Source organism: Sarcophilus harrisii, chromosome 3 (assembly GCF_902635505.1).
Source record: "Sarcophilus harrisii chromosome 3, mSarHar1.11, whole genome shotgun sequence".
Taxonomy (NCBI): Eukaryota; Metazoa; Chordata; class Mammalia; order Dasyuromorphia; family Dasyuridae; genus Sarcophilus; species Sarcophilus harrisii.
The window spans coordinates 58,098,465-58,117,465 of NC_045428.1; the positions used below are offsets into that span (position 1 = coordinate 58,098,465).

At 33.8% G+C, this 19,001-nt stretch overlaps 1 protein-coding gene across 1 annotated transcript; it reads left to right on the forward strand.

The window, feature by feature from the left end:
* The first annotated feature begins 5,565 nt into the window (after positions 1-5,565).
* On the forward strand, positions 5,566-11,483 carry SCG2 (secretogranin II). Its single transcript, XM_003766144.3, has 2 exons — positions 5,566-5,762; positions 9,181-11,483. The coding sequence occupies exon 2, from the start codon at positions 9,195-9,197 to the stop codon at positions 11,064-11,066; it is 1,872 nt and encodes a 623-aa protein (XP_003766192.1). The 5' UTR covers positions 5,566-5,762; positions 9,181-9,194; the 3' UTR covers positions 11,067-11,483.
* The last annotated feature ends 7,518 nt before the right edge of the window (positions 11,484-19,001 follow it).

Consider the following 19,001-nt stretch of genomic DNA (forward strand, 5'->3'; position numbering starts at 1 on the left):
AGTATAGGTGCCAGTAATGAACTGCATGAACCTTTCTAGGGTCCAGCCTCAGGTAAAAGAGGTTTCCCACCATAGGTTTGATGTCTTGAGATGCAATTTGAGATGCTGCACAAAGCCATAAGTATAGTCAGTTCTATGGGAATAGTTCCTCCCCAATTCCCATTGTAAAACTGGTTGTAAAACAGAGTAATTGTTCATAACTGGAGGGTGGGAGATCAGGCTATTAGGAAGTAATTGGAGTGATGGCATGTGGAATACTAGAGTAATTAGAAGCATATGTACACATACATATACATAAATATATATATATATATATATATATATATAAAATACATCTATAATTATCTAATTACAAAAAGCATTTCTCACAATGACCTAGTGAAACAGGTAGTTATAAGTATTATTATTCCCATTTTATAGATAGAGATATTGAAGATTAGAAAGCTTAAATGACTGAACTAATATTCTGTGCTATCAGCATTTAGCATAGTGCCTGGCACATAATGGGCACTTAATAAACATTTATTGAATTGAATATCATTTCATCTTTTACGTATCATTTTACTGTTTACAAAATGCTCTTTCCCCCAAACCCTGTGGGTATAGACAACTAGGTATCACTATTCTTACCTTACAGAGTAAGAGTAAGAGATTCAAGTTCAGATCTATCTATCTATCTATCTATGTATCTATTTATCATCATTTGCCTAGGAAATGCCTAGGATTCCAAACCAAAGTCTTTTGACACTATGTTCAATATTCTTTTCAAGATAATTCTTGCATCCTATGGACCAATTGAATATGTCAAGGATGCCATAGTGATAGGGAAATAGGGAAGGGAATAAACATTTATACAGTAACAATGATGCACTAGGCACTGTGATTGGTGGTTTTTTTAAAAAATATTTTATTTTATCTTATGACAAATATGATCTCATTTGATAGTCATAGTTCTATTAATATTCAATTAGTCATCCAACATCTCTAAATATTTCAATTACTACTTATCATTCATTCTTCCCAGACAAACTCCTCTGAAGTTTATTTTAGACATCTTCCCACCTCATTTTTCAAAATCCCTTTCTCTACTCTTGTTGAGTGCCAATGTTTTGTTCCTTAGATGCCCAAAGAACTCCAGCCTCATTCTCATGTTACCTCTCTGGCATCCTGTTCATGTTTCTGTAGGTAACCATACCTTGATTCCTTTTCCCACATGGTATTTAAACTTAGCTGCAGGGATTGTGCCTGATATGCTGATAGCAACCAATGTTCATTCATATGGCATAACCTCAATATTATATCCAAAGTATCTCTCTCCCCTTTTCCATGTCTTGTCACTTGCTGGATTGTTATATAAATTGTTACAAATCCAATAACAGAGTTTTGGACTGTTATTGACCAGGATTGCATGCTATATTCTTATTGTATACCTATTTTTCTCTCTTGCACTTGTCTGGTTACCCATCCTATCTTATCCCAGTGTATTAGTTTTGGTACTTTACACCTGCTTTTGTCTTAGAACAGTGACCCAAGAGGTCTCTACCAGTGAGACTCTACCATACTTTTACCATATCTCTGAAATCAGAGATATGGTAAAAAAAATATGGTTTGCCTTTTAGAACATTTACAACAATGTTGTAAATCTTCTCTTCTCTCCCCATAATGTGGACATCAAAAGCCAAAATGTAAAGAAAATATAAAGATAATACTGTTTCTAACAAAGTTAAAGCAAATAGAAAACAAGCATAGTATAAATAATAAAGGTTATTCTTTAAATTTATAAAAAATATGAATGGTAAGTCACAAATTCTAGAAAAACATCTTATGAAATAAAAATGGGGCTCAATTAAATATATAGCCATATACATATATACACATGAATATATATATATATATATATGCAATGAATATATGTGTGTTTATACATTAACATATATATAGCTATCTATTTCAATATTAATATGTATATATAATCATTGGATTTCATGTAAATATAAATGTTGATGAAGTAGAATGTGTATAATATATAATACACACACAAAATATGTACATATGTTGACATATGTATATTGTATGAATAATTTTATACACAAATACATGCATACACACAGATTTTGGTATCTGTAATTTGATCTGAAAATTTCTGAAAGCTATGTATGCCCTGTGCAGTTTATATTTGGATATGCATAGCATTTGTGTCTCTACTGAACACCATTTATGCAGTATCAGATTCATAGATGTTGGCAAACAGATAAGGCAAGTGGTCTGTATTTTCTGACAAGTGGAATTTGTACAAGATTTCTTATCCTTTAATAACTCTGTCAAAAATAATACCCTTATTTATGCTATTATAGAGGCAAGGGAGTGGTGGTTGTGGTGGAAGAGAAGAAAATAGAAAAAAAAAGGGACAGAAGGAAGAAGAGCTAGGAGAAACAGTGGAAAAGATAGAGAAGAACGAGAAAAGAGATCAGATAAAGGAGGATTATCTGCCTATCCATACATTTAATATTCCTGTGTTGAAAGAAGGGTTTCTTCTCCTTAAAATTCTCAAAACAGAAACAATTTCTGTGAATAACAGCTCAGAATGATTAATAAGAAGATAAAAAACCCACGATGGAATTTGTAAGCTTTTTATATCAGTGAAAATTGGAATGGAAAAAAGATTTAATTTAGAACTTGGCAGTAGTAGTTTCTTTCATTATATATAATATGCATAGTATTCCTCATTTTCATTCTCTTTCAATGTAACTTAAAGCAGATCTTTCCTTTCTCTTCAAGGGTAGTGTAAGAGAACAGCTTTAGTGACAATGAGAGGAAAGGAAGAGGAGATAACGCACATGAAAAGAACTTGGAAAGTAAAAAAACAAACAAACATTTTTTCCCCCTAAATCTGTTCTCTGTAACAATTTAGGAATATTCAGGAAGGAGGGATGTAGGGAGAAAGGAAATGGTGTATGACAGGGAGAATGAAAGGCAGGAAGGAGTGTGAAAATAGAGAAAAAGATGAGAAAGGCAAAAAAAGAACTACCATCTATTTATCCATGGTGATGTTCAAGGAAAGAGTGGATTCCTATTTGTTAGTGGTATTGTAGAAGGGATTCTGGAATACAGTGGGAAGTGGGAATGAATGGATTCTAACATCTCTTTTTACTCTAAAAAGCTATGCTTCTATAAGAAAGATTTGAAAAGGGAGGTGGGGAAGGGGGAGAGTATGGAGGACAGGAAGGAAGAAGAGAGTTGAATTTTGCTGGGTTTTGTGTAGTGCTTGATTGCTTTCATGTAAATATAAATTCTGATGAGAAAGGTAATGGAGTGGAAGAAAGAAGATTCGAGAGGAAAGAACATGATTAAAGTCAAAGTGACTATACAAATGACAGCAAAATTAAAATCTAAAAGAAACATGATGTGGAAAAATACAGAGAAAAATGGTCAGAGCAACAATAGAAAGAATGAAAAAAATTCAGTTTCTAATAGAGAAATAGGTTATCTTAATTAATTTGGATTTAAGTTGCAAACAACTGTCTTGAATTTAACAGTGTCAGAGCAGGCTATGTGAATAAAAATCATTATTCAGACATAGAACATAATTATTTTGAAATGCTGAAGACTCAAGCTTGCTTTCTGAGGGGCTATAATAGCTAGTAATTTAAAGATTTTAGATAGGGATCTCAGATGTTAAGGAACATTTTTAAATGATCCTTTTCATCTCAGTTCTTTGATGAAATGAAGCAGGATTATTTTTGGCTTATGATACTCTGTCCAAAATATATTTTTGATGAACAAAGATGATTTCCAGGTATATTACATTTGAATTTTTGCTCCAAATAGCTTTCATTGAGGAAAAGTAATTATGAAAATGTAGAACATTACTATTAACAAAAACAGCTATTAGTAGAGGTCAGTTATCTAATTACAAGTTATTTAACCATCCAAATGTCTACTATGGACAAGGCACTTTGCTACACTTGTGGGCACGTATTATAACATAGGCATAGAAACAAGACCTGACCACTTATGTTTTAATATATAGAAAATAAATTTTACCCAAAGATGAACAAAAGATCATAATATGTGAAAGTCATGATGACCTATCTAAAAGAAATGAGATGATGATTTCTCATGTGGCAAATCTGTCTTTGGGCACTATTCTGAGAAATAATACTGAGAAGAGGCTGAATATTTTTCCAAGGTTACCATAGTGAGATTGACAAAGTGGGTATCATTAAATTTTTTAAAAAAGTGTGCATAATGCCTTGAAAAAGGGCTAGACTCTACTGTAGGTCAACTAATTTCTAGGAAACTATTCTCCTATATGTCCTGAATGTACTTTCTCAGAACATGTGGGAATTATATAGCCCCTGTTATAGCTCATTACCTCCTGTTCATTTTAAAATTGATTTATATGCCCAGGGTCCTTGTTAAAGAGACCCGTAATATGAAAGGTGACAGTTATATGTATAGAGATTGTAGGAGAGTGATTTGGTAGCCTTGCATTTTTTACAAAAAGATTCATTGGAGGGATAATTTATGTAGTGATTTTTTTCTCATATTTAAAATGGCATTCAATTTCCATAAAACATTTAAATACTACATCTACTGAATAAAACTAGGTAAACCTGTAGTTTTACATGATTCACATAAAGTACATAACACTTTTTATGTGTCAGTAGAGAATCAACATCATAAGTAGTAAATTCTTATGCTTTTGTTTGATTGTATTCATTAATGTGTAAGTAGAGGGAGTCATTTGGAAGTTTGTCTTTACTAAACTATTATTAGTGTATACTAGATTTGAATGGGGATAAGAAGAAGTGTGTCTATTCCTTCTTTCCCTCAATATCAGAATAATCCATAAAGTAGTTTTCTTGTTCACTTATTCCTGATCCGAAGGGATTATTTTTATTTTTAAAATCTTTTTAAGGAAAATCAAAGTCACTACAACATTTCTTTCTGGAAAATAGATGAGGTAAAATACAAATTCAGATCTATGTTTTTTAAATATAAATCATATGAACATTCAGATAGAGGATTTAAATAGAAACACTAACAGGGAAAGATGAAAAAATCATGAGATACAAAGAACTTCAAGTTTATTTGACTAAAAAAAAGATTTTTTCCTTGGATGTTCAGTTCAGGATATGAAGGAGTGTATGAATAAACCTTTTGCTTTTATTTTGCAGTCGCAGTATGAGGATGACAATACATTTTCTTTGTGTTCAACAAACAAATGTTTGTCTTTAAAACTTTCTAATTCTGACAAAAATTAATCCATAATTAGCTATTGGAAAAGTGGTAAGACTGTCATGCGATTAACTGTGGCTGTCTGATAGATTTTTTTTCTTTATTTTTGCCAAAGGCTGCTGCGCACAACATTGATTTTAAAGGGTTACTGGAGCTTTTTCTGCTTTATATCATGTTGGAGAGAAAACTGCAATTTTCACCCCAAAAAGACAGGTGGCGTAAGCATGCAACAGAATTAGACTTGTTTAAACACACACACGCACACACACACACGCACACACACACACACACACACACACACACACCTCATAAAATGATTATTTTCTCTAGTGCTCTTTGAAAAGCTCACTTGTGCTTTGGTTGTGTGACTGAGTACAGTGACGTCAGTGTGGCAGTGCAGAGTCAGGTGGTGTTCAGTATAAGCAGAGGGAGCTGTCCGGGTGCTGAAAACAGTCCGTAAACTACCAGCTGACGGACGGGAAGACCATGGTGTGGATGCACTCGGCCATCTAAAATAACAGGTAAGACTGAGTTTCTATTTTATTTAATGAAAAGTTCTCTGTTTTCCTAGGTTAATATGAAAAGGTTGATCTGGCATATGCATTTCAAAAAGCAATAACTGAATAGCAACCTGCTGCATATTTGACCATTGCAAGCATACTGGTGACATTTGTGTTGTATATGATTAGGGTATTTAGTCGTCAAGAGTCGAAGTAAATTGGATATCAGGAAGGAATAAGAAGGAATGTGAAAAAGTTAAAGATCTTGATGCTAATGCCCATATTTCTGTTAAGTTTTTAAATCCTAACATTCTGTAATCTTTGTTTTTAGACAATCAGATAAAATCTTAGAAATGTTATGTATGTATTTAATGTTAGTTGGCAGGTTTCCTAGATTACAAATACAGTTTGTCAGCATTATCGAATAGTTTGCTTTTTTGCTTTTACCTTACAAGATCTCATAATAAAACAACTATGTAGTCTCCACATTGGGGTTGATATATCCTGAAAAGAACTCTCTTATTGTTTTTCTGATTTTCATCCATACAGACTAAGATAAAAGTGACAATGTATGCTTAAGTTATCTTTAGTTTTTTAATGTACTATTTCCTTGAGATGCAGGAAATTCTAGAAAAATGTTTCTTAATACTAGAAATTCTAGAAAAATATTTCTTAAACTGGGTAAAAAAGCTATATCAAATTGTTGTGGCTATTGTTATGTTGTGGATGGATGACTTAAGGATCATTCTATTTGTTGCTCAAGATCTTGGCCAAGACTGTGTTTCTTTTCCTCAGATTCAAGCTGATAGATTGTTCAGTTCAGATGAATAGAAATGCCAGGGAGCAGAAATCTAGGTACCAGGCTAATATCCGTAGAAAGAACATTTTAATTCAAATGCTCTGTGGTATAAAGAAACAAAGGAAGAACTGTCTTTTGATCAGCTGAATTTGAGATGATTCAATTTGAAAACAGACATATTTCTTTTAAACCACAATGAACTTCTTGGTACAGTTTTCATTATTTAAAAGGGACACTGAGGGGGAAAGTAGTGTTTTGATTCTTATCCTTACCATCTGACCAAAGGAAACCTGCAAAAAATGACTAATGGCTAAGTTGTTAAGTTATGTTGTTAAAGATACTGCAGTACTTACCTGAGGGTAAAAGCATAAAAACCAAATCAATTGAAACATAATACCCTGAAATGAGCATTTTGAAGGCACAAACACTCAGCTCTAATTTTAAGTATATTACAGGCATATAGTTTTAAAGGAAATAGAGCTGAATCAGTTTCCATAATGTTGTGAATGGAAAAAATTGAAATTGATACCTGATTGAAATTAAGCTTAGAATACCCTGAAAAAGAAATTATAATCTAATTTAGTTTAAACCTGTGGTTTTCTTGATAGGCTAATGTACTCAAAGATAAGAAAGGCAGTAAATATTTCTATTTAGAAACTTTGTTAAGTGATCATTTTTACTGTAATGAAACAAAAATCTGTAAAGATATAATTTAGACTATTATAACCAAAGAAGGTCATATATTTAGCCTAACAAACAACAAATTGAACAATCTAGGCTAGTCAAGATGAAAGTTGGCTATAGGGTAGTCAGGGTGAAACTTGTCCAGGAAACAATGCCATATTTCACAATGTTAGGCATGGTCAGCATAAAATTATACACATGGATATTGTTTGATTAGTTCACCTGTTGCTAAATCAAAAAAAATTCCTATCAGAAGAATGTTAAATTTTCATAGGATGCCAGGAACAAACAAGGCAACTTTCTTTATACGTATTTAATATGCAATTAAAACCAAGTATTGCAAAGTATAAGAAAGAAAGAGTTCTGTAGTAGTGGCAGTGATAAAAACTAATTTCCTAATTTTCATACAGGTATAAGAAAAATTTAGAAATGAATGGAAATATCAAAGATAATAAATTAAAAATAAATAAATTCAATATATCCTCTTTTGTCTACCTAAATTAGGAGAGAAGTAGTGAGTTATTTTAAGAATTTTTAACAATATGAGTCATTCAAGAGAATGTTTTTCACAGGTCCACACTAAAATAGATAGAGACATTGGACAAGTTAGTTCTGGATAGGGACAGAAATAGACTAGTTAAGAAAATTCATGCTGCAGCTTGCTCATCTATGATTATTTACTATGTCCTATTAAAAACTGATGAAATAAATGTAATAAAATGAATAAATGATGATTATGATTAATAATACAATAAGGGCAATGGTGACTCATCTGAATCAGTGTGAACCACAGACATTTAATATATATTTCACATTTTTATCCTTTTAAAAATAAAAAAAATAAATTGATTTAGTTGTGATATGAAAGAATACATATTTTGAAGGCTAACAAAGCTTTAGTCTTCCAAAAATCATATGTAAGACTTGAGACTTGATACTTGGGTAAGAAGTTATTGTTGGGATGAAAACTATTTTCAGAAGTGTCTTATTCATTACTGAATTCAGTATGGATTTTTGGTATTATGCTATAATGGACTATCACATCCAGGAATATTACTGTAGTATTGTTTATACTATACCAGCAAAACTGATTTTTAAAAATGAAAAATCTATTAAACTAATCATCTGTTTGGTCAACACAAACTCCAATAGCTGATTAATATATATTAAAGATAGCTGATAAAAAAGCTGATTAAAATTCATTTTCAATGAATTGAGTGATTATTTTGCACAGGTTAGACACAATATGGTGAAATAACCCATAAATTCTACTTTATGATTATTATTATCATTCTCAGTGACCTCTATAATTGTTGCACTACAAGGAAAATGTCAGTTTCTTTGGAACAATGTTATATTTTATCTTTTTGCTTTTAAAGACCCTTAAACTAGAACACCCATGAAGATTGAGGTTGCTCATTTCCAAAGTAAAATGTACACTGTTGTATCCACACTAAAAATGCTTATTACAGTATATTTGTTTATTTATTACTTGTTTGCTTGTAATCAAGGACTGAACCTGTGATTTCATTCTTGTAGAGAATGTCTCATTAAAATTACCTCTCTATATGTAGATCATCAATTTATTTGTTACTTAAACTTTTAAGAGAGTTATTTGAGATTTTGAAAGTTTAATTAAATTGCCCTTGGACAGGTCAAGTGGATGTGTCAGAAACAGGACTTGACAGCGTCCTCAATCCACTAAGCTATGGTGATTTCCAGTGGTCTTTCTTTATAGTGACAATCACCAGTAAAATATCTCTAAAGCTTGATGAATTTATCTTGAGATTTCATTAAGACCCCATTGATTAACTTGTAGGACCCACTTAGAATATTATTTTTATTATTTTTTTGCTGTCAAAATCTAATGGAAAAGGAGCTATTAACCAGAAAGGAACTCCTTGAATTTCCCTACTTTCATTTATTTTTATTAACTGTTCTTTTCTTTCCTTTAAGGAAACCTTTCAAACATGGCGGATCCTAAAACCTGCTGGCTTGGAGCAGCCTTATCTCTCACCTCCTTAGTTTTCCTAACCTGTTGTGTTGATGCAGCTTCATTTCAACATTACCAATTACTTCAGAAAGACCCAGACTACAGATTAAAAAACTTGCCAAGATTTCCCAGCCCTGATATGATCAAAGCTTTGGAGTACATAGAAAATCTCAGACAACAAGCTAACAAGGGAGAAATCAACCCAGAGTATAATTCCTACCAAGGAGTTCCAATTTCCCTTCAGCCGAAAGAAAGTATTGATCAAAGCCACTTGCCTGAAAATGTAAGAGATTTATTGAATGAAGACGAATCCCATTTGATGCGAATAATCCTGGAAGCCTTGAGAGAAGCTGAAAAAGAATCTCAGCCTGCACCCAACGAAAATCAACCCTATCCCTTAAATTCTGAAAAGAACTTTCCTATTGATTTGAGTGAAGATTATGAGGCTCAACAGTGGCCTGAAAGAAGACACAAACAAGCCAAGTTGCCACTTATGTATGAAGAGAGCTCCCAAGACAACCCTTTTAAACGTACTAATGAGATTGTTGAAGAGCAATACACTCCCCAAAGCCTTGCCACTCTGGAGTCTGTCTTCCAAGAACTGGGAAAACTGACTGGGCCAAACAATCATAAGCGTGAGAGGGTTGATGAGGAGCAAAAACTATATGCAGATGATGAGGATGACATCTATAAAGTTAATAACATTGCCTATGAAGATGTTGTTGGTGGAGAAGATTGGAACCCAATAGAGGAAAAAATAGAGAGCCAAACCCAGGAAGAGGTAAGAGACAGCAAGGAAGAAATTGACAAAAATGAAGAAGAAATTGATGATGAGATGAAGCGTTCAGGGCAACTTGACATCCCAGATGAAGATCTTAGGAAAGAAAATAAGGATCAACTTTCAGATGAAGTGTCTAAACTAATGAACTATTATTTGAAAAGGTTAGTGAATGGTGCAGGAAGTGGGAAGTTCAGGGGTGGAAAAAATGAAGAAAAGAGAGCAGCCAAGTTTTTGGAGAAACAATTTGATCCTCAGTCAATTTACCAGCTAATTGAAATCTCAAGGAATTTGCAAATCCCACCTGAAGATTTAATTGACATGTTGAAAACTGGGGATAAGCCAAACGAAAGAGTGGAGCCTGAGCAGGAACTTGAACTGCCAGATGACCTGGAGGAAATTGCAGAGACTGATGGAGAACATCCTGATTTGTTCCAAAATAAGATAGTCTCCAAGAGTAGCTATGGAAAGCAATCTGGACATGCTGTGACAGATTCCCTACCTGAAGGTCTCAATTTTGAGGACATTTTAAGTCTTTTAGGGACTGAGAATGCAGCAAATCAGAAAGCACCATATTTTGCCAACCAGTTTAATCGAGAGAATATTCTGCCAAGGCTCTCCTATTCTGGAAGAATTAGAGGTCAACAAATTCCTAAAGCAGCTTGGATTCCAGATCTGGAAAGGAGACAAATGGCATATGAAACCTTGAAAGAGAAGGATGAAGAATTAGGAGATTATTTAGCTAAAGTGTTAGCTAAATACCCTGAGGTTATGAATTCAAACCAGATGAAACGAGTTTCTATCCCAGGCTCCTCAGAAGATGACCAACAAGAAGAGGACCAAATCGAACAGGCCATCAAAGAGCATTTAAGCCAGGTGGGATCTCAAGAGTCTGATAAATTGGGCTCTGTCACCAAAAGGCTTCCTCTGGTTACCCAGGAAAATGATGAAACCCAGAACAGACAGTACCTAGATGAAGATCTATTGCTGAAGGTACTGGAATACCTCAATCAGGAAAAAGCAGAAAAGGGAAGAGAGCATATTACTAAAAGAGCAATGGAAAATATGTAAGCTGCTTTTGTCAATTGCCCTTCCTCCCCCAAATTGTCCCAAGGTTATTTCTCTTCTGTGTGTTGCCCTTTTCTCCTGTTCATTTGTATTTTCTCTAATGATGTATTGGCAAATGGCTCCAGACCACTGGAGGGTTTGTCTAACATATCCTGAGCTGTTCTCTTGTTTATGGATCTCTGTATATGTAATGACTCCTGGATAGAAATAAATTATGTTAATTGTTTTAAGAAAGAAATGTATGATATTAATTAATATTACATCTCAGAAACCAATAACTGAGGTATTGTTGATGGCTACAGAAGATGAAGGATGTCTGATATCTTGAAAATTAAAAAAAAATTAGTTGAATTATTTTGTTACTGTCTGTAATGTTTTGTGGAGTACTGAAGAAAAAAAATAAAGCATTAAATAAATATATGAATATATATATAGTTTTATTTACAAGGCTTTTTCTATTGTGTGTTTTACTGTTGATCAATAAATATTATTTCTGGACAATGTCGTTCTCTTCATTATAGTTAATTAAAGGCTTCTGGCTCTGGGGCAGATTGTCCAGCCCTAAGTATGCTGTCTGGTCTTAGGACAGCATTCCAAGATTTCATGCTCTTTAATTCCTATCTCCTCAGTAATCAGAAATAACCACAGACATTGATAAACTATTTGAATCTCAAGGTTATATCTATGCTTAAGGGGCATATTGTACTTCTTATTGGATAACATGAGTCCCCTTATTTATTTGGAAAAGTCTCTTTTGCTGGTCTGCTACAGAGCCAGAAATCCTTATTATCAGAGTTATTTCTTTAAGTTAAGGTATTGCCTCCATAAGGACCCTATTAAAATGCAAATTATCTAGGAAGGTTAAAATATAAGTACCTAAGAACACAATAGTATGGATTTTCTGTCACTCCCTATGACATAGAAGAGAGTATTTAAAGGGAAAAGGGAGGCTAGTGAAGTCAGATCTGGGTGAAACCTTGGAGTAGGAGGTCTTAGGAAGATGGTATTAGCAGTGAAAGTCCTTCATGGGTTTGGGAGTGTGACTTGTGGATAGGGTGGGTGCGTCTTGGTGGGGATAGGACAAGGACAGTACCAAAAGGTAATAATATTTTTTAAGAAGTAAGGATAATTTTTTCTATGTTTAGGACTATCTAAATAGATTTCATTTGAATCAATGTCTTATCCTATTCATGAACCTTTTCCACAATATGATTTATCAATGGTTATCTGGCTTCTGTTTGATCATTTCCAAAGATGGGGAACTCACTCTTTCATGAAGCACTTCCTTTTTGTTGAGTAGAAGCTTTATTTCTTAGAAATGTTTTCCTAAGACTGAGTTGATCTGCTCCCAAAGACCTCAGCCCTATCAACCCACAATTTAGAACTATCTTAAGTTAAAGGTCATAAACCAAAGTGACAAATAACACTTCGACTTGATACATTGTCTAGCTCCATTGAGACTGCTTTTTCCTAGGGGACTGAGTTAAAGGGGAAGCCCCCTTGTATCAATGCTTCTAAGAAAATAATATTTGGAATTTTGGGGGTGAAGCAAAATGATTTCACAAGACAAATTATACTATATTTCTCTCCAACCCACACAACTTCCATTTCCTTATTTTTTTAATAATAAATTTCAAATGAGATGCTCTATATTGGATTATCAGAACAGATGTGGTAATTTAAATAAAGCCACCAGACTTTATTCTTCTCCTATTACTAAAGTCCCTTTCTGTATAATGACATAAGAGAAGCCCTTACACTCTTTCAAGACATGATAGTTAATATACTCTTGGAGGCAGAAAGACATTTATTTGTTTACTGTCTCCATTGAAAATTAAAGTAAAAGAAAATATTTTATTTTCAATTTGTTTCACTGGGATGGGCTTTTTGCATCATTAAGAAATGAACCAGATATGTTCAAAAATATCTGATAAACTATTTTAGGCTCTGAGGATCTCTCTCTCTCTCTCTCTCTTTCTCTCTCTCTCTCTCTCTCTCTTTCTCACACAGCCCTTGCCTTTAAAGAGCATATATTTACTAAACTTGCAATAAGTAATTTATTATTATACAGAAAAACAAGGCTAACCTATAAAAATAAAAGCCTCCATTAATAGAATAATATATCCAAGATCTAGTAGCTGGTAGCTATAAATACAGTTTTCTAAAGGACCGAGTCCAACAGATCATAAAACAATTTTTGCAAAATTGCTTAATAGGCATTTCAGATATAACCCCATGCACTAGGTGTTGTCTGAAAAAAAAAAAAACAGCTAGGCTTCATCTTTATCCCAATGTCCTTTTTATCTGATGTAAACACTTTCTTCAGTAGCAATCTAGTCAGTACTAATCTATTTGTGACAACCACAAATTGTGTAGTAGATCATTCTGTTACTATTCTTAGATCTTTAGGCCCTTCAGTACCATGAAGTATCTCACTAAAGGAAAGGAAACACAAAAGAAGTGGGGAATCCAGGGGTTCTTAGCAAGGCTAGTCAAGGTAAGGCCTCTGATCTTATTCTCACATAGGAAAAATTTGCCATGATATCAGGATGGAAAAAGGATTCTGCCTTTTCCCCAACATATATTAGAAACACATCTTATATCTTGGAGAACCATGGCTAAGAAATCCAGCTACAAACTTTCTCTCCTTTTAAAAGGTCTGATAGCTTGAACTCTTCTTCAACAGTAGAAAATCAGGGGAATCTCTGCAACTGAATCATGCATGGATAGAAGTGGGCCTTCAAATTTCTATGTGACAGTCAATAGTAGAGAATACATGTGCTTACTCTGTTGCATACTCTGATGCATGTCAATGAAGGATGCTGGGTGATGGGGAAAAGTCCCTCTTGCAAAGGCATCATTCATTCAGCACCACCATAATTGTCTTTTTCTTCAAAAATATAATCAGAGCTTCAGAGAACACAATAGTAGAATTTCTTGCTTCTCTCCATTTGTCCTCTCTCCTCCAACAACTTTGTGTTTATTTATCTGTGCATTTGCTGTTTCCTTCCAAAAGAACAGGAGACCTCAAAAGCAAATACCTTCATTTTTGTGTGTGTGAGTGTGTGTATGTGTGTGTGTGTGTGTGTGTGTATGTATGTGTGTGTGTGTGTCTGAAGTCCAAAGACATAGATTCAAATCTCACCTTAGACACTTACTAGATGTATGACCCTGGGCAATTAATTTAACTCACTTGTATTTCAGTAAACTGATTTATAGAATTGGGGGAAAGCTCTTAGCCAATGGTTTCTAAGATGCCCTCCAGCTCACAGGGGAGAGAAATTCAAATATGAGGATATCTATCTGTTGTACAGGAAGAAAAACTGGTCCTAAGGTACCGTCCAAAACAGATTCAGTTGTTCTGAGTCTCTCTTGCAGGATCACTATCTATGAATTATATCCTAAATGTAGATATGCCCCAAGGTAGTGAACTAGACTCACTTTTTTCTATGCCTTTTCTGGCAATGATTTCATTCATTTTCTTTGGTTCAACTAGTATCTTTATGCATATGATTCCCACATTAGCAAGTACGCACTGATTATTTCTACTTGGTTACCACATAGGGATCTCATAACAAACAGGGTCAAAACAGAGCTCATTATCTTTCCCACGTTCCCCCACAATCTATTTTTTTTTTCTATTTCTAATTAAAGGATCTTCAATCTTCCAGTTAACCAGATTCACAACCTCAGTTATTTTTACCTGTTTCCTTTTTCTCATTCTTTAAATCCAATCAATTGCCATATCTTCTTGACTATTGCCACAATCTCTCTTTCATTTTCACTTTCTTCATCTTCAAGCTTTCCTTATTTCTTGCCTAGACTTTTGTAATAGTCCTACCTCAACATTCTTGCCATTCTATTCTATCATCCATTTAGCTGCCATCTTTTTTTAAAATTATTTTTTCATAATTATAACTTTTTATTGACAAAACCCACGCCTGGGTAATTTTTTACATTATCCCTTGCATTCACTTCTGTTCTGACTTTTCCCCTCCTTCCCTCCATCCCCTCCCCCAGATGGCAAGCAGTCCTATACACATTAAATATGTCACAGTATTTCCTAGATACAGTGTATGTGTGCAGAACTGAACAGTTCTCTTGTTGTACAGGGACAATTGGATTCAGAAGGTAAAAATAACCTGGGAAGAAAAACAAAAATGCAAACAGTTTACATTCATTTCCAAGTGTTCTTTCTTTGGGTGTAGCTGTTTCTGTCCATCATTGATCAATTGAAACTAAGTTAGATCTCTTTGTCAAAGAAATCCACTTCCATCAGAATACATCCTCATACAGTATTGCTGTTGAAGTGTATAATGATCTCCTGGTTCTGCTCATTTCACTTATTAGCTGCCATCTTGATAGTCCTATAGCATAAGTCTGACAATATCCCCTCCCTTTTCAAAAAACTCTGGCCCCAAGCCATATCCCCTTTGCCTCCAGGATAAAATACAAATTTGCAATTAAATTCCTATGCAAACTGGTTCCAGTCTATCATTCCAAATTTACTACAATTTTTAAAATTCCAACTCATATATTTTTTGCTACAGCCATGCTAGTCTACTCCTTGTTTCTTATAGTCAACATTGTATCACTTATGCAATGCATTTTCACAGATTGCGACTTATGTTCTCCTCATCTTCATCTCTCAAAACTTATATCTTCCATTTTAACTCACTTCCAATGCCACATTCTCTATATATGACATTTTGTTAATCTATCTTATCAGTCAATTAGCTTTTATTAAGCATTAATGCATTGACAGACATTATGATAAGAACTGGAGATCCAATGAAAGGTTAAAAAAAATTGTCCCTCTTTTTAGGAGCTCATATTTTTTGGGAGAAATAATATTCACTCAAATATTTGATTTCCATAGGGCAATATTTAGCAATCAACTCTCCTGAGCTAAGGTGTGTATATGTGTATAAACATACCCATATATACATATATCTCCTAATTCCATGCCCTTTCACTGGCTATATGTCAATCATGCCATGCTCCCCTCTTCTCTTTTACCTCCTGGCCTTCTTCAAATTCAGTCTTCTATAAAGGAATTTTTCTGGTTTCCTCCTCCCAATTTTTTTGTGGTTCCTTCCATAATTGTCTCCCCTTCATATTATATGAGTATATGGGAAAAATGTTCAACAATTGACTTTCTGAGGACATGAGATACATTTTTAAATTTAATCTGATTATGTGATTATTAATTGTGATGGACTTGACTCTTTCAACAATGAGGTAATTCAAGGCAATTCTAATAAACTTGTTATGGAAAGTGCCATCTGCATGCAGAAAGAGAACTATGGAAACTGAATGTAGATATTTTCACCTTTGTCATTTGTTTGTTTGCTTGTTTTTTTATTTATTGTGATTTTTCCTCTTTTGATTTTATTTTTTTTGCATAGCAGGACAAATATTGATATATGTTTAGAAGAATTGTACAATTTTAACCTCTATTGGATTGTTTGGTCTCTAGGGGAGATGGGGGGAGAGAGGGAGAAAAATTTGAAGTTTTGCAAAGGTGAATGTTGAAATCTATCTTTGCATGTATTTGGAAAATAAAATACTGTTTAAAAATAAATTTAGTCTTAATTATTGACATTTTCTCCATCAATTCATTAAGTCTAGACAACCAATTTGGACAATAAATCAAGTGCTGGTTTGTAGTATTTGTGGAGTTCTATGAAATAACATAACATCAGCTCTCTTATACTGGTGTATGGTATATTCATGTGCCTGGGTACATATAAACTCTTTTTCAGCTAAATTTCAATTCAGTTATCAGCAACTTTTTGCATTTTACATTATTAAGGAAAACTGCATAAAAATCTCTCACAGTGACATTTTGACTTAGAAAACTACATATTAATATTATCTATATTCTATTGTGGGTATATTTATTTTGTTATATTTCCAAATTTCATTTTAATCTGGTACAGCTGTGCTAGTATTTCCAGGACAATATGGCCCATGGGTCACTTGTTTGACACCTCTGTTGTAGGGTTTCAGAAGTCCTTTTGAGATACCTCTGCACCACTCTCTGCTGCTATCTCCTAGATCTTGTGTCTCTGCCCTTTTTTTGTGCATGGACCCCCAAGAAGTCCAAAGTCTCTAATATGGTTGAACCCAGATAGTTTGATTCTCAGACCACCATTATTTAACTTTCCTCATGTGGTCTTTCTAAACTATTACACTAGTGTCTCCTCATTAAAATTGCTATCTGAATGATTCAATCAATCAATTAGTAAACATTTATTAAGTATCTATTATGTTCTAGAGACTATTAAACACTGGGGATACAAAAAGAGATAAAAGACAGTCCATGACCTCAGCAACAGTCCACATTATGCTTATAATACTCCAGATTCCTTCCATTGAAATCTGTGGAGACATTCATTCAGAAGTGTAGAAATATTGAGAAAACTAGAGATTATTTCTCCTTAGAGAAAAAATATCCATAGAAAATAAGTGATGATCTATCCATTAAAAAGTAGGAGATTGTGCTCTCTTAAAGGGATAAAAAGAATTTAAAAGAATGCTTTAAAAGACCAGCAAGAGATGCCAAGAATGTTAAAGCATCCAGTATTTCTGTGGAAGGGAGGGAGCTACTAAACGGCTTTTCAATCACTAAACAATTCTATATATGAAGCAGACACTCAATAAATTCTCATGAAATGGATAAAGCTACTTGAATGAATATCAGAATTGTCTTATTTACCATTTTTCAAAGTGAAATTTAAGGGAGAAGGGATCTTACATCATTGTGTTCTTGATGTGGATGTAGAGTCACCCATGTTCTGTGACAAACATCACAGCTGCACCTGGTGCTGAGATAACTTCATTGCCCTCTTCTTACTAGTGGGACAAGGGACAAAGTGGAGCTGTCAGCCAAAGATGATTGGGCACAGTGAGGTTTTAAATTTAGTACAAGAATTGTCAGAAGTTCAAATTCTTTGATTAAGCAATCCTTTTAGATTCTGTACTTTTTTAGCATTACAAAATTATAGTTATTTTTGTATTTTCATCAATATAGGCGGAAATTATAGTCATTTCCCCCCATAGCAGGGAAAGATTACTATTATTATAAATGTTATGGAGATTAGTCACATGCTGACATGAGTTGTGTTCGCCTAGAAATACAGTTACTATGGGTAACACTGTTTATGCTGGGACTATTATTTGTGACAGTTGGAAGGCCAGCAAGCCCTATGGGCTTTGATCAGGGAGATTCTAAATGGTGAAAGGACCTAGGGACAGAAAAACCATTGGAGTTTTTCTATTAAGTTTTCAACCTTTTGATGGGAAACAGAGATGACAATTTGTCTGCCAGTGTTCAGACATGATCTACCTTCTGGAGGGTTCAGATAACTAATTTCCACAAGAATTTTTTTGGCGGGCTAAAGATACTTATGTATCTGTGTGTTATTTGCTTATACTGACTTTGTGTAGACTTTCTATTTTCAGGCATATTCTGAGTAAAAATAAATTGTTCCTGTTCCTGGAGCTATTATTTCTTGGTACTCTCCTTTATGCTTCATCACTCCTTCTTTATTCCTAACTCAGTTTCTCTGGGTCATAAAAGTACATTGCAATATTCATAAGGGTATGTGAAGGTACATTAATACATATATAAGAATTCTGTGATGACAATGCAAAAGAAAAATACAAAACCAAAACAAATCCAAGGGAAATCAGATCTTGATCAGGGCATAATAAAGTATAGGTCATGTTGACTTGACACAATCACTTACTTGCCACTTTTATTTTTCATGTTTTGAAATCTGCCTCTGTTTATTGTTCTGTAATAATCCCATTAGTGACAGATTTCTCTGAAATTATTCAGTTCAATAAATATATTCATAACAGGAGATCAAATTAATGTCACACTTTTAAACTTCAAATCCCATAGTTGGTGTCAGAAATGGCTTGTTTTGA